The sequence below is a fragment of the Erinaceus europaeus genome, chromosome 16 (genome assembly GCF_950295315.1).
Source record: "Erinaceus europaeus chromosome 16, mEriEur2.1, whole genome shotgun sequence".
NCBI classification, from domain to species: domain Eukaryota; kingdom Metazoa; phylum Chordata; class Mammalia; order Eulipotyphla; family Erinaceidae; genus Erinaceus; species Erinaceus europaeus.
Window position 1 is genome coordinate 1951226 of NC_080177.1, and position 20936 is coordinate 1972161.

A 20936-nucleotide genomic window follows, 5' to 3' on the forward strand; every position below is an offset into this window, starting at 1 on the left:
TGTAACCCAGCAAAGCTGGCCTGAAAAACCAGAAAATGTATGTCTACAAAGCTGAGACAATCTCCATGTCGGTTAAGCGCTAAATGGATCAACAAAGTGCGAGTCAGAGACTGGGGGCCAGTCAGTTTTTTAAAGGCGTGAACTATGCGGGTGAACCCCCCTCCCCCCAGTGTCCTGTTGGGTGAAAGAAGCCAGGCACAAAAGACTGCAGGCTGTGCTTCATTTGGTTTTCTGGAAAAGACAAAACTAAAGAGACAGAGCACATCGACAGCTGCAAGCACGGGGTCTGCAGGTGAGGCGGACCTGCTGTGAAGGGCGTCCTGTACCTTGGCTGTGGCGGTGCTTCAAGGTTTATGCACCTGGCAAACTCACCGAATCAAACATCTAAGGACAACTTTTCCACTTATAAACATCAGCTTGCTAGACATAACCAAAAGTAAGAACAAGGAGAAAGGGAGGAAACAGTGACTGTGCTAAAATAGGAAGAAAAATAAAGTGGAAACGGTACGCTTGGTGGGGAAAAGTGTAACACACTAAAAACAAGGCGAATACTCAGTTCAGGACGCACCTGCCAGAGGAGCTGCAGACGACACTGGCGCAGGCAGAAGTGACCTAGCGCTCTCTCTGAAGGGACCGGGCAGGGAACAACAGCAGGAACACAGACCTGCCAGAGGGGAGCTTGCCTCTACACTTCTGGAAGGGGAAAGAGACCCTGCCAGCGAAGGCTGAGGAGAAGGCTGCGTGGAGAAAGAGGAAGTGAAGGGCCAGGCTCCATGACAGTGACTGAGCACCAACAGCCCAAGGGCGCGGTGGCCTCCCCTGGCTCCCTGTTCTCGCTCGCGCTCGCGCTCGCCCCCGCCCCCGCCCCCGGCCCCGCCCCCGCCCCCGGCCCCGCCCCCGGCCCCGGCCCCGCCCCCGCCCCCGGCCCCGCCCCCGGCCCCCGGCCCCATTTCAGTGGAAGCCAGGAGCCCGATTAACTTGGCTGGAGCTCTGCACTTTGCCCTCCTTTCATTCACTCCCACTTATGCACTTGAAGCCTTCTCCCACCATAGTCTCCCATCTTCGGGCTCAACTCCTCCTCCATATGCTCTGGCTTACACGTCACAGCACTGGAGGGGAGAGGGGACGGAGGGGACGACACTCCACCGCTACCTCTGGAGCCCCTGTTGCTCTTCTTCCAGTCATGCGTCACAGCTGTAATTCATGAAGCCCTCCTCTGTCTTCCCCATCAGACTGCAAACCTCCGGGGGCTCCAGAGACAGGGTGTCTCTCTTAATGCGATACCCTCCCAGGCCAGGACCGCACCAGACTCCTTAATATTGTTTCTTGAATGAGAGGAATCTATGAATAAAAGATGAACTTTGAACAAAAACAAAAAAACAGGGAATTTCCTCCTGAGACTAAAGAGAACACAATAAGCAAGGGATCTGATGCAGTAAACTGGGAAGCAGTGACGGCAGCAGCGAGGCTCGGCGTGCTCGGAGCGTCTGCACGTTGCAACCCCAGTGCTCTCTCTCTCATCTGGCTGGAGCAGAGTGTGGTCAGAGTTTAAAGTGACCACCGAAGGGAAGGCGGGCAGAGGGACTGGATCAAAATCAGAACAGGATCATGTTTGTGACAGTTAAGGAGCCAACTCCACACAAAAGTAGAAGACAGAGTCGAAGGGCTCTGAAGAACGAGAGAGTGGGTTTCTCGGAGACGCCTGAATACCACACATGTCTGCCGAGAACGTAAGTGTGCCTGGCTCGACTAAGAAAAGTCTGTGAGTACAACTGACTGATGAAAGGTTATAAACAACTTACAGGGCCAGAGCAGACAGGGCAGTGTGCCTTGTCACACACAGCCCAAGTTCAAGCCCCACCAAGGGAAGCTCCAGTGCAGTGGAGTCTCTCCCTCTCTGTCCTTCGAGCAGAATGAGGCGGCCTGGGCATGGTGAAACATGCAGGGCTCTGCCGAAAAGACAAAACAAAAAGCCTGGCGCTGCACGGTGAGCACGTGTAAGCGATTTGATTCTTTAAACGTTCCCAGGGAAAAAAAGAAGAAAGAAAACCAAAAGGCCGAGAAACTTGTCAACCTTTTCTTCTGTTGAGTTGTTTTACACCATCCTTTAATTACACAATTAATTTACCGGGAAAAGCACTGCTTATAGTCAGTCACAACACATCTTACTGGCGGCATCCAAACTCAGACCAACAAGTAGGATAAGGTGCCAGCGGCCACAATGCCCCTCACTCTGCAACTGCCCCGCCTGTCCTACCTGCGGCCCTGCGCCACACTACAGAGCTCCCGAGCTCAGCAGCTCTTGCGCCTGCCTACCAGTGGCCAGTGATGGCTCCTTCCAGAAGGAAAGCGCCCCAAGCTCGTCTTCCCACTCTCCCTCCAGATGGCGCTATCGCTCCAGAAGGAGACTCATGGCTGGAACAGACATACCCTCCAACGGAACAGCCTCAGCTGCTCTCTGTCACTTCCCCGCACATTTTCTGCACGCTGCTTTCTGACTAGCCGACATCCCAGCACCACCAGGCAAAGATGAAGATTCTTCTCTGGGTGAAGAGGAACAACTTCAAGAATGTGGAAAAAAGAAAAGGTCTTCTTTTGCACTGATGTAGAAGTCTGTCTCTTCTTATCTCTCAGGACCTCCCACTAGCATACCCAGTAGAGCACACGCGCTAGCGTTCACGATGACCTCGGTTCAAGCCCCAGGTTCCCAGCTGCAGGCGTAAGCTTCATGAGTGGTGGAACAGCACTGTCTCTCTTGTCTCTTTCTCCCCATTTATTTCTCTGTCTCTGACAAGCTAAAGAAGAAAACGGTCACCAGGTACGGTGCAAGTGTACAGTTACCGAGCACTAGCAGCAAAACATGAGAAAAAAGTAAATAAATAAAGACAGAAGTGCTTCCAGAAACATCAGACAAAAGTGTGCTCCTCTTGATGAAAAGGCCTCTGAAATACAGGAAAACCATCTCAAGAAACTAAGGCCTGAAAGCACGCGGCTACTCGAACGTAGTGGGGTGGAGGAAAGACTGGGGGGAGGCAGCAGAAGGGCAGGGGAGCTGGGCCACCACCTCAGTGCTCCTGACGACGGACACCATGGTGGCCGCTTCATTCACCTGCTCTCCCGAGGACTGTTTGATGCTCAGCTGAACTCCTTCTGTCTCCTAAGCGCCCAGCCCCAGCCCTGAACCCAAACAAGAAGAATCTGCTTCTCACAAAGAGACTGAAGGAAGAACTGAGTTCACCTGGCTTGAAGCCTCCGGAACTGGCCAGAACAGCTATCGTGAGAGATTTCATTTGACTCAAATTCACCAAGTGAACAAGACGAACGAACCCCTGGGAACCCAGGCCGAGATGAGACGCCCACACCCTGGGGGAGCTCTGGAAGTTGTGTGCGCACATCTCTCGCCACAGATGAGGAACAGAGAGCCTAGGCGCAGAGGGCCATGGCAAGGCCGCATCACCAGCCATGGAGACACCAGCACCACTCCCCACCACCTCAGTGGCTCTCTCTCGCTGTGTTCAGTCAGGGTGGCCTCATCACAGAACCCTGCACTTCCTCCTCCACAAATCCCCGGTATAAAATAAGCCTTATGAAGTCTATGTCAGGTCCTCTTCACAGTTTCGAGATGCCCGACAACATTTGCTTTCACAGGTTTAGTAAAATAGTCTTCCATTTCCATGCACTGAAGGAAGACCAGTATACAATTTGAGGGTATAAATACAGATTAAATGCTCATAATATTAACATTACTATTAGCTATGATGTAAAAATTACACTTAACTCTTGATTTACTCTAGCTCACAAACTAAGAATTTGAGTCTTTCTGCTCCTGTGGCAAGCTCTCGGGATAAAATGAACTCTGGGATTTCCAGAGTTGAGAAAATACTACCCTGACCTTTACCAAGACAGTTAAGCTGCACAAACGAAACAAGGTTATCATACGTACTCAAAGCTCTAGAATGATCCGGATTCCTTATTCCCTTTGCTCGTAACCTCTGAAGAAGAACTGTTGAGGACAACTGTTTTACAAGATATACTGCCATGGAATAGTTCTGGAAAAAAATGTAGAAAATAAACATACATAAGTAAACGGTACGTCTGAAAAGGAAACGAGCATTTGTTAAGACACCTACTGTGTGCTGAGGCGCTCTCTCAGGAGTTTTCGTGAATGGGAATTCACAGAATCCTAGCCAAAAATCTGCCGAGATGGTTGTAAACGTATTTTTAAGGATGATGGTGGGAAGAAAAATAACTCACCCTCAACTTGCAACTTTCAAATAAAAAGGTTCGGCCTACTTGCTTCTAGATCACATGACCTGACTCCTTCTGCTCGACACTCATCAATGAAGACGCTGACATAACAGAACACTGGTGAGACGACATAGTGACCCAGGCCAGTAAGATGCCGAAGTCATAAACCAGCTGGACAGGTGATAGTACTGCTGAGGGCGGCCGTTAAACTCGCAGGCCAGGCTGCCACTCCATCTTCACATAGCCCCAGCATGAGCTGCAGCACAGGGAAGGTCTTCAGAGGCACGTTATTGGTCTGGCAAGTCAGTGGGCCTCTCCTAGCAGCAAGGGAACCTACCCAGAAGAGGAAGCAGGAAAGGGGACAAAGGAAATCTCCAAGCCAGGGTAAAGTGAAGGGTATAGGACAGATTAAGAGAAAAAAGGGGGCTGAGACCTTTAAAAGACAGGAAAGAAGCCTGAGCAGCAAGGCTCCCTGCACCTGGTGTGGGGATCAAGAGGGAGGCAGGTCAAGAGATTTGGGCAGAAGCAAAGGACCCCATTTCTGCTGCCATGTGGTCTTCAAAGCACCATAACAGAACTTCATGCTCCGCCTTAACCTCACAGAGGGTATGTGAGCACTAGTCAGGGAAAATGTGGCTCCAAGTGGAAGGCTGGTGAGACGGAGGCACAGAGAGGCCTGTGACCTGCACAGGATCATGTGTCTGCTCGGTGACAGCAGGAAAGAGGACAAACATCCAGGCCGTGGGCTTCACGGCCACGGCAAGAGTAGTTCTCAGCAACTCTCAAAGCCACACACCCACTTTGCTTTGAAGCTCCTGGCACTCACAACATCCTAGCCTAATAGAAAACATTAAGAGCTTCTTATCGGGAGAAGAACTTTACTCATTTGTACTTCTTACTTACTGCTTCAAATATGCTAGAAGCTGGAAAAATGCTAATTAACATGGTGAAATTATGTACTGACAGCTCAAATCTTCAGAAGTAGGAATTACCCTGAGGCTTTATAGAAATCTTTAAAGAAGGATTAAGTAGAAACCACAACTCTGATTTTAGTGAAAAGGTACGTTCACTCTAGTTGAGACATGCTCCCCCCAAAAGTGCCAGGTCGCAACAGATGCTACCTGTACCGTAATATGGAATTACACTGTTCATTACATGAAAGAAATTCAGAGACGCCCTCCCATGCCAAAAACCAAACAACAAACTCCTAACGGTGGAATAAAACATCTTCTGGGTTGATACATTTACCAGTAACTCCTCAACGTCTTACCCAAGTCCAACTACTGATCCATACATGTTGCATCTTTTTTTTAAATCAAATGTTCCTATAGTCTTTAAGTGTCATTGTTTATTCTTAAGATATAATCACTAAGTACTTTGACATCATTATCTAAGTAACTGTTCTACTAACAGAGTTTAATAAATACTATTTAGAATTCATTTCACTTCTTTCCTTCAAGCACCAAACCAGCACTTTTTTGTAAGTTTCTTTTCCCTTTTCCCTTCCCTTCCCTTCCCTTCCCTTCCCTTCCCTTCCCTTCCCTTCCCTTCCCTTCCCTTCCCTTCCCTTCTCTTCTCTTTTCTTTTCTTTTCTTTCCTACAGGAGCCTTACTCAGCTGGCTTATGGTGGTGTTGAGGATTGAACGTGGGACTCTGGAGCCTCAGGCACGAGGGTCTCCTTGCATAACTATTTTTTTCTTTTAATTTTCCCTTTTGTTGACCTCGTTTTTTATTGTTGTTGTAGTTATTGTTGTTGTTGTTATTGATGTCATTGCTGTTGGACAGGACAGAGAGAAATGGAGAGAAGAGGGGAAGACAAAAGAAGGAGAGAGAAAGTCACTTCACCTCTGGTGAAGCAACTTCACTGCAGGTAGGGAGCTGGGGACTCGAACCTTAAGCTTAACCTCTTTGCATAACTATTCAGCTATCTACCCCCCCCCCCCATCAGTTCCTTTCTTTTCCTTTCCCTTTCCCTTTCCCTTCCCCTTTCTTTCTTTTCTTCTTTTTAAACAAGCTGAGCTATAACTGAGCTATCACACTAAGTTTAAGGCTGCCTGGGCTTGGGTTTATATACTCGTCAATCTATAAGCATCTTGGCTTTGGCGAGCAAAAGCTCTTCCCCTCATCTCCTTTGAAGACATATTCCTGACATTCCTCCATGACCCTAGGGACACACATGAGTCCTCTGAACAGTAAGAGATTCTAAGTGAACTACTCAGAGTCTCTTGACAAGCTGAATTGAAACTGGTGACCTAGATCTTGGGAAAGAGTGATTTCTCTATTCTCTTCCAAATGCATGTCCCTGTCTTGTCAAGGCCTACACAAAGACCTTATCTTGGAGACCTCCAGACCACTAGAGGTACTGTCTTCCTTCTGGGGCTCAGGAGACTTCCCAGTAACATCCCAGGGCCAGTCCTCCCATGCTTCCCCACAACCCCCCACCCCCCCCCCCAAAAAAAAATCAACAATCACATATGCTTCTCTCCCAGACTGTGAGACCTTTCTCATAGTTCACTGTATGTAAACACTGTTTACATTTCCTCAGTGGGCTATACTTTATACACACACCCAGACATGAAAACACCCTCTTCAAAAAGGGAGGCAAAGAAGGGGAAGTGCAAGTCACATTAGTAGTAAAATATTTCAAAAGAATTCTGTAAATGGTGACATATTACTGAGGCTACGGGAAAAATACATAAGGCAGGAAGATGCCAAAAAGGAATTAAAAGGACATACAAAATCCATCACCAGGGAGCTGGGTGGTGGTTCACAATGCACAAGGACCAGGGGTTCAAGCCCCCACAGGGACATAAAAGAGGATCTGAATAAATGGAGAAGCAAACATCCTGGAATGAGTACACAAATACTGTAAAAAAAATAAAAAAAAAAAAAGTGGGAGGAGGAGGAGAAGAAAGAAGGAAAGAAAAGCAAAGAAAAAGGAAGAAAGAATGTTTTCTAATCTCACCTATAAATTTTTGAAGAAATCTCATTCGAGTCTGATGGAAGATTCGGAGGAGTAGAGGTGCAAGGCTCGCTTTACAGAGTCACTTTCCCGAGCGTCTACTCTCCTCCAAGTCTGCTTCTTCTCACTGACACAAGTGAAGTCACCGTAACTGAGCCATTCTCCTGCCCCCACCTGCACCCTCACGCTCTGTTCTTCCATTAAGGGAGGCACTCCTGGGTCCCCACCCCCATGAAATCAGTCACAACACAACCCTCCCAGACTCTGCTTCCTCTTCCCCTTGAATCTGTATGCTCTTTCTCTCAGGAAGATCCCTGCCATCCACTTTAACTTGTTTTAAAGACTCTGCCAGTGGGCAGGGGAAAGAAAGATTCTGCAAAAAGACTTATGCCTGAGGCAACAAAGGTCCCAGGTTCAATCCCCAGTACTCCCATATGCCAGAGTTGAGTAGTGCTCTGGTAAAATAATAGTAAGTTATAGAAATAAATAGAATACAAAAGGCTCTCCCAGGAATATACTCTTCCATTCCTTCAGGCCCACCTCTCTCTCTTTCAAAGCCAAGCTTGCATAATCTCTCTCTACTGCCTATCTCTAGCGGGCTTCTCCCACCCACCACCCACAGAGCTCTGGGACTAAATTACTTCAGACCCCTAACTCACAGGGTGCTTATAGATTTTTCTCTTTTGAGTCAGCAGACTTGACTGCCCAGCACCTGTTCCCACCTCATTTCCTGAAACTTTCCCTGTGGCTTCCTCATCCCCATGCTCCAGCCTGCCCTCCATGTGTCAGGGTTCCCTCGTGTTCTCCGTTGGCTCCCTAAACTTCAAGGCTCCTGGCGGGGATATCTCAGGCACCTGCTCTTCTGTCAGGCAACGCCGCCCTGAGCAAAGCCAGCCTGTTTGGGTGGCTCCGTAAATGCTGAGAGGCAGGAGACTCCCTTTTCTTTCTCCAGCTCACGGTGGTACCCAGAGCCTACAGGCCTCCACGGTCCACTCTATACCTAGAGCTTCAGACCCAAACTAGAGATGGTCTCCATCCTTCCCCCCACCTCCTACAAAGGAAAACAAAACAGTGTACCTAAACCATTCCATGTTGGCGTTTCCTCTCCTGGGCGAGGCTAGCATGTACCTTGTATTCAGGCCAGAAGCCAAGGGGTCAGCCCTGACCTCTCCTTTTCTCTCACCTGTAACCCATCACTTAGACCTGGATCCACCTGCTGCTTCTCTCTGTCCCTCCACTGTAGGCTAACAACCACCCCCACCATGCTCTGTAACAGTCTGCTCACAAGAGGTGATGTCCCCTCAGGATCCTGGCCTCCATTCAAGCTGTTTATAACCTTCTGCTTAAAAGATGATCTCCTTGATAGCAGCCCTACTCTGAAAGCCCTGTGTGGTCTGGCCCTCGCCAAGCGCTCCAGTCTCGTCTCATCGACTGCTCTGGATTCGGGCCACAGTGGCCCCCTTGCAGTTTCCTGAACAGACTCAGGCACGTCCCTAACACTGGGCTGCTGTGTGGAGTGCTTCCTCTGAACCTTTCACCTAAGTGATTCCCACTGCTCTTGTCTCAGCTCCCGGCTTGGTCACCACTTCCTCAGGAAGTCCAACCTAGCCTTTCTCCACTTCAGAGTGTCTTTACTATACTCTGTAACACCCCGCCTCCTCTCTTATGGCCCTTACAGTTAGTTCTGGCCCCTAGATCTCAGGTTCCAAGAGAGTCAGGCTGCCCCCTCCCTGTGGCACTGCCAGCTCTGAGGGCATGGCATACAGTGAGCACTGAGTAACTTTCAAATAGATCTGTGAAAAGCTATGAGCTCATATCATAGAACTGCAAGTCACAAATACTCTGAAATTGTGCCAGAAAAGAAATGCCAGACTAAGAAACAATGTAGAAAAGCTTTAGACACACACCCTAGATAAAAACAAATACATGATCATGGTGCCTTCTGATCAGTCTTTCCACAATAATGTTAGGGCCGTTATTTAAAACAAAAGTAAAGTTTACTACACACCATTCACACATTTACAGGGGATTTATTTTACTACACACCATTCACACATTTACAGGGGATTTATTTAAGGGTAAAATAAGAAACCTCAGGGGGCTGGGTGGTGGCTCACCTGGTTGAGCACACTTGTTACAGTGCGCAAGGACTCAGGTTCAAGCCCCTGGTCCCCACCTGCAGGGGGAGAGCTTCACAAGTGGTGAAGCAGGACTGCAGGGGTCTCTCTCCTCCCTTCTCAATTTCTGGCTGTCTCTATGCGATAAATAAATAAATAAATAAAAACAATTTTACAAGAAGAACTATGGCTTCTCTGGCAGAATCATATTTGGAAAAAAAAAAAAAAAAAAAAGAAACCTCAGAAGCCTAGCGATATCAATAGATATTCATCAAAGAGTGGGAAGGGCAGAACAGACCATGTGTGATAGGGGCTGATGTGGAACATACTCTTAAGAGACAAAAAACAATGAAGGTCTGGCCTCACAATAACCGGAACCATCTAGTTGAAACACTAGTCGAAGTCCAGCCCACATGAACCTGGACCTCCCAAGTGACAAAGCCACTATCCAAGGAGCTGTCTGCCAACCCTCCCTCCTTTTCTGCCTCTGTCTCACACTTCTGAAAAAGTCAGCCCAGAGTGGGGAAGACACTAAGATGACCAAAAAAGTAAAATAAAAAAAAAAAAAAGCAGTTACCCGCCTACTGGCAAACATTAAAAAGAAAAAAAAGTCAGAGAAAAGATTTGTACATATTGGGGGGAAGGTAGAGTCTGCAAATGAAGATAGAGAAACCAACCAAGCGAACAAAATACTGCTTGTTCCTTAACTCAGCAATGCAAGTTCACACTGAGGAGATCACGCTGCACGTGAGCATGGCTATGGCCACGACGACGCTCAAACAGCCTCGCAAATGGCAGCGAGTCAGTGAGTGAGGTCAGGCCAGCCAACAGGGACGGGGTCGACGAGAGCACACTCACGTTAGACTGTAACGCGGGGACTTCAAACAATGCAGACAGAGGGAATGACAGGGGAGGCATCTATAATAAACGAGTTGGCAAAAGGAGCGAGTGGCAAAACAGTGGATACTATGTCCCCCCATCTTTTTAATGTGAACATGTTGAAAATTCACTGTGAGATGAAAACAGGTCCTTTCGCAACGCGCTTAGCAGCGCCACTTACAGGTCTGAGCTCAAGTAGCCATGGAGAGTAATCTTCCCTTATAAAGTAAGAATCTGGTAGGAACAGAAATGTGCTTACTCTCCCAATTTCTGCAGTCCAAGAGACGACGATGGTGTTCGGCACGGTCGTGGACAGCCGGACAAGTGAGGTGATGTTGATCGGCCGGCTGGGTCGCTTGGGCTCCACACCGTTCTTTGTCGGCGGAAGATAACCCTGAGGATGAAACAGGCTCACTTCAGGATCCATTCTTAGAAACAAGATCCCCTATGAACTGCCTAGTGGAAAGGGTGAATCTTTTCTTTAAAAGGCACAGATGAAAACATTTATGAGAGGTTTCCATGTTTCTCTAAGCAACTATTGCTTTGTTACATTTAACCAGAGAAAAATATTTGTAATACGACCTAAAAAAAAAAAAAAAAAAACCTTAAAAACAAAATACTCTGACAAAATTTTCTAAAGTGGAGGGGCTCTGCGTCATGGAGATACACAGCAGTGGTACATTAGACTGGCATGCCGGGAACGAGCCCTGGAGCTCCCAGGTTCGATATCTAACACCAACCAGCACAGGCCAGACTGCACACTGCTCCGGCCCTGCTCCCTGTCTGCTTATGAAAATAAATCAGCCTTTCAAAATTAAAGTTTAAGAATCAGAATGATTCACTGCGAACCAAAGAAGTACACAGGGATTTCACAGGAGGACAACCGTCTCCGTGTCCACTCTGTAAGACGCAGCAGTCCCCACATCTCGGTTCCACCACAGGTTCCAGACCCACAGTATCCCCTCCCCCAAGCCCAGCTGAGCACTGGTGTCACGGCACCCGACTGCAAAGCCGAGATTCTGTCTCTATCACTGATGTTACAGCTGTTGGTACAAGTGTTTCACTCAGTCGCGTGTATATATGCCCCAAACAAAAATGTTTTCTTAATGAAAAATATTAAAACAGCTATGGTTACTTACTTGCCAGTCACGCTAGCAATACATTTAAAAACCAGCCTTTGCGGCTGGAGAGGTGGCGGTGCTCAGCAGAAGAGGGCAGGCCTCCATGCAGCGGGCCCTGAGTTCAATACCCAGCACAGCATAGTGAAGTGAGATTCTGACCTTTCTTGCAGTATAAAAAAACAAAAACAAACCAACAACAACAACAACAACAAAAACAACAAAACAGCTAACAAACAGCTTTTGTGACTTACTGGAAGGCTGCAGGGTTTTGTGTTCACTTTGACACAAAGATTGGGCGGGAAGTGATCTTCTTGTGGACAACTGGTTTCTGATAAACAAAACCTAAATAATAAAAGGCAATTTTAATTTCCTTTACTACAACATAGTTCATTAACACTTTTTGTCTAATAACTAATCTAAAAATTGGTCAAATTTAACAACAACAAAAGACCTGTGGACGCCAAACATTCTCCACCAAGAACAGACATGTACACAGGCTTCAATTAAACCCTGCCAACACAACTTCAGTGATCACCTCTATCTTTTTATCATCACAATATTTCCATTTATTTGTTCAAATGGGTTATGGGAATGTGGGAGATTTTGTAGCCAAATAAGCTTAAGAGATTTAAAATTTTAAAAGTAAGTTTCATCAATATTGAAGTTCACAGAGCTATTCATGGGCTAATGTGGATTTCTTGAGTTTTTTTAAATTTCTTCAACTGGGAGATCAGAGCATCACTCTGGCACAGGCATTACTGGAGATCAAACTTGGAACCTTGTGCTCAGCGGCCCAATGCTTTCTTTGCCCCCTATACCACTTCTCAAGCTGTGCAATATGTGGCAGCCTTGGGAGAGGCACTGTGGGCACAGCACTGCACTAGAGCACGAGGTCCGGAGTCCAGCATCCCTGTGCCACATAAATTAAAAAAAAAAAAATTTTTTTTATTATTTATTTTCCCTTTTGTTGCCCTTGTTTTTTATTGTTGTTGTAGTTATTGTTGTTGTTGATGTGGTTGTTGTTGGATAGGACAGAGAGAAATGGAGAGAGGAGGGGAAGACAGAGAGGGGGAGAGAAAGACAGACACCTGCAGACCTGCTTCACCGCCTGGGAAGCGACTCCCCTGCAGGTGGGGAGCCGGGGGCTCAAACCGGGATCCTTATGCCGGTCCTTGCGCTTTGCACCACGTGTGCTTAACCCGCTGCGCCACCGCCCGGGCCCCCTTTCTTTTCTTTTTTTAACTATTGCAGTTTATTATTTTTTTTACCAGAGCACTGCTCAGCTCTGGCTGATGGTGGTGTGGGGGGTTGAACTTGAGACTGGATGGAGCCTCAGGCATGAGACTCTGGTTGCATAACCATTATGCTAACTCTGGTTCCCTCCCTCCATTAAGAAGTCTTTCTGAAAAGTAATAAAAGATACTGACAGCCAGCTACTATTATTTAAAAGAAAAAAAAAAAAAAAGGAGGGCTGGGTGGTGGTGTATGCAGTTGAGTACGGGTTACCAAGATCCTGAGTTTACGCCCTGCCGGCAGAGGAGGTGAGGGCTGCAGGTTCTTTCTGTTTCTCTCACTCTCTATCCCCCTCCTCTCAACTTCCCTGTCTTGTCAATTAAAGAAGGAACGGGGAAGAAAAATATAAAAAGAAAAAGGGGAAAATGAGAGCAGTGGTTTTGTTGTGCTCCAGTAGTATTCCTGATGGCAATAAAAAAGAAAAAGAAAAAAAGAGAAAAAGGAGGGAGACGTAACATTGCCAGGGAAAATTTCACCTTTCACAGAATATATTGAAACCGCTCTCAGTCTGCCCCCAGGGTTGCGTTCTGCTCACTAGGCTCACTCCACTACTCGAGAGTTAGGGTGACAAGTAGGGACATGGCTTGTATACATAGAAGTGTTTTAGGAACACGTGAAAACACTTGGTGGCTACTTCTACTCTAAATGTGTAATCTTTCAGGACCAAGGATGACTAGGCACTCTGTAATTCTTTCTGTTTCTAGAACAAGACACAGATTGCTCTGTTTACGCTACTTTCTTAGCCCCAGTGTACACTGGGGCTTTTTGCACCTTGACAGAATGTTCACGGCACCTTCTGTGCAGCGTGGGAAGAACTCCATCACCGAGTTCTGTGGAGCCCTCACCATGCAGACAAACCTCTTCCTCAACATGTGAGGCAAGGGGTAGAGGAGCCACCGGATTAGAGGCTGGGCTAGGCGATGGCGCACATGCTGCGGGCACAGGAACCCGGGGGCGACCCCTCAAACAGTGAAGTAGTGACACAGCTGTCTCTCTGTCTCCCCACCCTCTGGCTTTCCCTGTCTCGTTTGTTTGTTTGTTTGTTTGTTTATGCCAAAGCACTGATCAGCTCTGGCTCATAGTGATGCAGAGGATTGAACCAGGGACCTCAGAGCCTCAGGTATGAGAGTATCTTTGCATAATCGTTATGCTACCTAATACCTCCCCCTTCACTGTCTCGCTATATTCTACACATAATAAATAAAAATAGGAGTAATGTTGACCCCTCAGGGTGACTCCAAGCAACAGAATAAAAACCACTGCTTAAATGAATAAAGTTGCACACTGCTGTGAGAAAAATGTAGATTGTCGAGGCAGGAAGTAAGAATTCCTGTAGCGATGTGTAATTAATTATGAACGCCTCCTATTTTAGTGCTCTCACTTATTCAGCCGTTATCAAGGCCTGTCCCTGACAGAGGATGAAGTATCCATTACATGGGACCATCTCTGTCACCCCATCACTGTCAAGATTTTCTTCCAACCAGAAACCTAGATGTGAGACTTCCTCTCTGCTCCACACAGAAGCCGCTGGCAGGTGCTTCCACCTCTACTCTGGCCTCTGCACTCGGTATTTGCACATAGAGCTGAGTACTGGCTGGTGAGGTCATCCTATCACCTGATCCTCCCACAATTACAGGGAAAATGACTGTCTTCTATACTTTCAACTCAGTAATCTTTTATTTTATTTTATTTTACTTCGTACAGGCACGGAGAGAAATTGAGAAGGGGGGAGAAACTTCCCCTTTGCAGGTGGGGACCAGAGACTGAACCCAGGTCCTTGTGCAGGGCAACGTGTGCTCAACCAGGTACACCACCGCCTGGCCCCACCTTGCACTGTCTTTTCTCTCCCCGTTGCAACAAGAACAGTGCGGGGCACTTGGGCTCACACATGGATGGTCACTGAGGAGGCTTATATAAGCAAAACAGAGGCGCATGTTCTCAGAAGAAACAAATAAGCTAAGAAAAGAAACCAAGTCAAGGGAAGCTGTGAATCCAGGCAGGAGAAAATTTCCATTTGTCTTTGTACAAGAACCAAGAGATGTTGCATAAGGAATCTAAATTAGGGCCTGTTTCAATTAGCGATTTAAAATACAGGACAGAACAGCTAGACATTTTGGTTTTTATTACTCCACAAGACAGCACGGGCTCACCCTAAATGCTAGCTCCTCATCTCTAGCAGTTTTCTAGTTGTGCAGATAAGGCCTGGTGTTCCTAACAAGTTAACCACTGTGAATGATACTTAAAACACACCAGCCACTGAAGCTTCTCAGCTAACTGAGGGCCACCAAGACGGAGGACTGTGCTTAGATATGTGGCATCTGCTGTGCTCGCCCCACATCAAACTGGATACACATTTGCACACTTAACAGTGCAAGGCTTCCCTTCACCCAAACATCTGAAGCTAACACATCGAATACACTTACTGGAAATAAAGCAGGACTCTTTATTCTTGAAGCAACCCTGACTTTTAAACTTTGAATACACAGTCATCAAAACTTTACCTTAGTTGGACCTGTACTGTGAAGTCACATTTGGTCCCAGAAATATCCCTAGAAAAGACAGAGTAAGAATTGCAATTATTTAAAAAATATGCACAAGAATGTTGACTCAAAGTAACACAATAGAGCACTACTGTCAATACTGGGATTTAAAATATCAGGTCACTCAATTAAACTGTTAACAATTTGTTTAGATTTATTCAGAGAACACTGGATTCACAGAGCAAACTGAAGATGACTTACATGGAACTACTGATTTGCTGTACTTGTTGAGGGGTCAATGCAAATGCAAAACAGGTTTCTCGAAAGCGCTGACTGTTGTCTGATGCTGACGAAGAAAAAATATACTTTCAGTTACCATCAAATTCATCAATAAACAACACAATAGCAAAAAAAAAAAAAAAAAAAAAAAGGAAGAAAGAAAGAAAAGAAAAGGAAAAGAAAGAAAGACAAATAAAAAGCTTACTTGTCTAACTAGCTGGGATGATAATGACCACATTGATAGCTAAGAAGTATGCCAGTTCCAGTATCAAAGAAATAACACAGAACAGCTCATTTCAAATAGTATATACATATCAGCATTCAAATGAACAAGACAAATCATCTAAGAGCTATTTGATAAAATGAATGATATGAAATTATCCGTCATGTTAGGAACTTAGAAAGCCCACTATGTAAACATATGCTGATATCAGTTTTACTTAAAGCAAGACAACAGCAACCCAGTCACAGTGTGTTTCTCAGCTAAGCAGCGAACAGAAACACTAAGATCTACGTGCGGTGAAACTTTGCCATTAAGGCAAATGAAGAATTTTAGCACCTCCCACCTAGACTTTCCTGTAAGCTTCACATTCTAAATACTACAGTCACTTCTTTTTTTTTTTTTTTTTTTTGCCTCCAGGGTTATCACTGGGGCTCAGTGCCTGCACTATGAATCCACTGTTCCTGGAGGCCGTTTTTTTCCATTTGTTGCTGCTGCTGCTGGATAAGACCGAGAGAAATTGAGGGAGGAGGAGAAGATAGAGAGGGAGAAAGACAAGACCCTGCAGATCTGCTCCACAGCTTGTGAAGCCATCCCCGCCTCCCCGCAGGTGGGGAGCTGGGGGCTCGAAGCGGGATCCTTGTGTGGGTCCTGTGTTTCACATTATGTGCACTTAACCCGGTGCGCCACCACCCGTCCCCCAGTTACTTCTATTCTTACGATTCAACTTTCAACGTCGCTAACTCAAAGATGGGGAGAGTTAGAGAAGAAGAGCAGATGGTAGACAGGTGAGCAAAGGTCGGAACACGGCAGAGATTCTGAAGGTAAGGTTGGCAGCTACAGTTGTGGTGGCTTTTATCAGACTTTGTTATTTTAACTTTGTTTACTAGCCACCAGGGTTATCACTGGGGCTCAGTGCCTACACCATGAGTCCACTGTCCCCAGTGACCAATTTTCTTTTCCTAAATATGAAAGATACAGAGAGAAATGCATGTATGCGTGTATGGGGCAGGGGTGAAAGAAAGAGGAAGCCCTGCAGCTCTGTTTCACCACTCCACTCATGAAATCTCTCTCCTGCAGGCGGGGACTGGAGGCTTTAATTTGCCTAGCTTTTGCTTAAACTGGATCCGATCCTATTTGCAGGCAACATTTCCTCTACAGCTATCAGCAAAGCACGGTGCGTTGTACAGAAAAATCTGTACAGCTATATTACCATGAGGGAAAGAAAAAGAAAGAACAAGAGCACTGTCTATTGAGCTACAATTCCTTCTCAACAGTCTTTTATTTTATTTATTTATTTTTAATTGTTTTATATTTATTTATTTAGTTTCCTTTTTGTTGTCCTTTTATTGTTGTTCTAGTTATTAATGTCGTCGTTGTTCGGAGAGAAATGGAGAGAGGAGGGGAAGACAGAGGGGGGAGAGAAAGACAGACACCTGCAGACCTGCTTCACCGCCTGGGAAGCGACTCCCCTGCAGGTGGGGAACCGGGGGCTCGAACCGGGATCCTTACACGGGTCCTTGTGTTTTGCACCACCTGTGCTACCGCCCGACTCCCCCCACATAGTCTTTTAAAGGGCAGGTTTGCTTTACTCTTTTCTGCGATGCAGGAAAATCTTATTATTATTTTTTAAAAGAACCTATCCACAAGAATTAGTTTCTAACCAGAACACGCTATCTCAATTGTGGAGTGTCACCCATCGCCAGACTACAGAGAGGGAGGCCACTTGCTCCGCCAGACAATGCAAGTCTCCTGGCTTGTAAGAGGGCATCTCCATCAAGACTTCAGTCCAGCTGGCTTGGCCTCGTTCACATATTTGGCTTTCTTCTCAAACAGTGCTAGAATAATTTCCCAAGCACAGGAATTCATATTACTCTCTAGGCAAAATTTCAAATTTGTTTTAGAATCTAAGCACAGTATGTTTTAAACACACATAGAGAATTAGAGATGGTTAAAATAGCAAGGCTGTTTCTTATTCCACATTAAAAATAATTTTTAACACTAATAACCCATACTTACACTCTCTTTTACATATAGATTGTGATGTTCATGGGTTATTAGCATTTATCTGCATATGTATCTTTCGAACAATGTGGTTTTCAGGCTTAATTTCCGCTATGAATGTCAGGGAATAAGTTATAGTTTTGGTCTTAGATAACAATATTCAAAATCATTCTAAAAGTGAATTAAGCTATCATTCATTATCTCATTCAGAAAAATCCAGGCCAAGTAGCATCACAGACACTTCGTACTGACAGTAAAGTCTTCTAGGTCCCGGTGACGCCCGCCAAAGGATGAAGCACAGAGCTAGCCTGCGTGAGGCCCAGGTTTGACTCCTGCATCATATGCCCAGGCCAAGTGACCTACTGGCCTCCAGTCTCTCTTTTAAGAAATGCTTTAAAGTTGGCATCTCACACAGAATGTGAGACCGAGTTTTTCACTTACAATTCCATGCATTTACTTTTAAACCATATATATAAACCTGACACAGTGCTTCAAGATATAATGAAAAGAAATTTGCAGTAAACATTCAGTCTATGTGACCAAATAAGTCTACAGACCACTGCTCTAGAGTTCAGCCTTCTTTTAATTCTGCCATCATTTTTGTTTGAATCCCTTAAGCAGTAGGGAAAGGATGGGCCTTACGTTCAGGCAGAACATGGTTCCTGATGTGTAGCTTAATTCTGCTTAGAGCCTTGAGAGTAGCAGAGTTTAGTGCAAAGAGGTGAGATTAGAAAGACCCAGATTACAAAATCGGTCTTGCTACTTACTTGCCGCATGCTTTTTATTCACTGTGTCTGCTTCAGTCAATATTTAAAACATAAACACATACAAACACACAAGCCCTCACAGAATTCTGAAGGCAGGAAATGAGGTGAGATACTTAGAACAATGAACGCATTCCTCTTTCTATTCTCTTTTTTGCCCTTACACTTAATTATAGGTGAGGGGATTTCAGCCCACTTATGCCGTAGTCATATCGGTGTAATATAGTCGGTCTTCAAATAGTTTAGACAGCACTGACGTGCCTGCCCCCTTCTCTCTCCATGGGATTTCAGAGTCACAGTGTTATACGCGACACCCACACCCACACACACACACACACACAACCCTCCTATGCAGCAGAGCCTTCTGGACTAACCGTGCCCCAAATACTGTAGACACGAAGTTATTCTGAGAGAACACACTCACACAGCCTTTCCTAGTGCACTGCTAAATTGTTTTATTACTTCCTGTTGTTACTGTGCCTCGTTAATAAACTAAACTTTACCACAGGTGTGCACACAGGGCAAAACACAGTGTATATAAGTTCAGTACCCTCTGAGACTTTAGGCATCTGTTGACGATCTCCTGGAGTGAAATGATTTCTTTTTAAGATTTATATATTTAGGGCAGGGACATAGCATACTGGTTCTGCAAAATGCCTTTCCTGCCCGAGACTCTGAGGTCCCAGGTCCAATGCCCAGCACCACCATCAGCCAGAGCTGAGCAGGGCCCTGGTGGTAAACTAATCACAGTTTAGCAGGAGACAGAAAGCTAAGCCAGAGCACCGCTCTGATCCACTGCGGACCTCAAACATGCAAATCCGATGCTCTGCCAGTGGAGCTATTTCTCGCCCGCCCTTCTGAAATATATTTTATTTATGTATTTTGGATAGAGGGAGAGAGAGATTGAGAGGGAAGGCAGGGATGGAAGTGCCCACAGCACTGTTTCACCCTCGTGAAGCTTCCTGGCTGCAGGTGGGGAGCAGGGGCTTGAACTCAGGTCCTTGCTCACTGCAACCCACGCACCCTTCTGGGTTAGCCGCCGCTTGTTCCCTGGGCTATTTCTTTTTCTCTTGGTAGTTCTCTCCATCCTTCCCACTTCTTTATTGCCTCCAGGGTTATAGCTGGGGCTCAGTGTGGCACAACAAATCCACCACCTCTCCCCTTTCTTTGTGATAGCAACAGAGAGCCTGACAGGGAGGGAGAGACAGAAAGGCGCCTGCAGCGCAGCTTCACCGCTTGGGAAGCTTCCCCTCCACCAGCAGGTGGGGGTGAGTTATTTCCACAGAACAAAATTTCCTTTTTTCAAAGATGCTTTAGGATTCAGCAGCTTTCCCAAAAGCCTCAGAAGGCAGAAAAGATGTAAGCATTAAAAAAAAAAAAAATACAGACATTTTGAGAAATCTTTGTCAGATGTCTGGCTAACAGCAGATAATGGAAGCAAGCCTTCATAGATCACACACAACAAGGAATATGGTTTCTAAAAATAGTGTTGCAGTCAGTACACAAATGGACAGCTGTGGCCCTTTAGAGGTAATCCTTAGAGAGAGGGAGGGGGAGAGAAAATAGGCTTTCTAGAGTTAGTGAATTCTCAATAAAAATCATTCTGAGGGAGCCCTCCAGACCAATGGAATATGACTGAGAGGACAGAAATAAAGAAGCCCTCAACCTCCAGGGCCAACTGATTTTCGACAAATATGATGATGACACTACTGTATGGAGAAAGGGTGCTGATAGCCACAGGCAAAAGGAGGAGGACCTTGTCTCACATGTAAGACTTAATTCAACACAGGTGAAAACTAAGTTGCAAGGACAAAATGTGTATTTCTCAAAAGAAACCAATTTTCACAACCTTGGATTTGCAATGGTTTCTTAAATGTGTCACTAAAGACAGGAGCAAGGCAAAAACAGAACAGAGAAAGCCGGACTGCATTAAAATTTAAAATGTGCATCAAGACACTAGAGAGTAAAGACAGGATGGGAGAAACAGTTGCAATTGTATCTAGTAAGAGGTCTAAAATATATCAATGCTTTGGCAATTGTATCTAATAAGAGGTCTAAAATATATCAATGCTTTGGCAACTGTATCTAATAAGAGGTCTAAAATATATCAATGCTTTGGCAATTGTATCTAGTAAGAGGTCTAAAATATATGAATGCCTTGGCACAGCAACGGCGACAAACATCTGGCTAGAGACAGGCACAGAAGCTGAATAAACCCCCTTTAGAATAATAGCGTCACTAATAAGCACACGAGACGCAGAGCAAAACCACCCACTGCAGACCCAAAGCCAGGTGCCACTCGCACCAACTTCAACTGTTGTAAATGACACAAATTTACAAAGAGAAAGGAAAATGACAAATGCTGCTGAGGCTGCGGGAAAGCGGATGCCATCTCCAGTGGGGCAGGGCTGTGCCGATGCTGTAGGTCCTGTGGAAACCAGCCTGGGGGCCCCTCCCTCCAGAAGTTAACACGGAATGACGGCACCCTCAGCACTGCACAGTGCCCACAAGAACTGGAAGCAGAGAGCCCGTCATGTACGGCTTCAGAACCCAGACAGAACCCAGATAC

General features: G+C 45.9%; 1 protein-coding gene across 4 annotated transcripts in view; it reads right to left on the reverse strand.

Moving 5' to 3' along the window:
- Positions 1-20936, reverse strand: part of PIAS1 (protein inhibitor of activated STAT 1) — a 113461-nt gene that overhangs the window by 33956 nt on the left and 58569 nt on the right. For all 4 annotated transcript variants that reach the window (XM_060175638.1, XM_060175640.1, XM_060175639.1 and 1 more), the window contains 5 exons: positions 15362-15446; positions 15122-15169; positions 11579-11669; positions 10466-10600; positions 3944-4049 (listed from right to left, as the gene is read on the reverse strand). In XM_060175638.1, coding sequence (XP_060031621.1) covers positions 3944-4049; positions 10466-10600; positions 11579-11669; positions 15122-15169; positions 15362-15446 — 465 coding nt within the window. The remainder of the gene's footprint in view (positions 1-3943; positions 4050-10465; positions 10601-11578; positions 11670-15121; positions 15170-15361; positions 15447-20936) is intronic.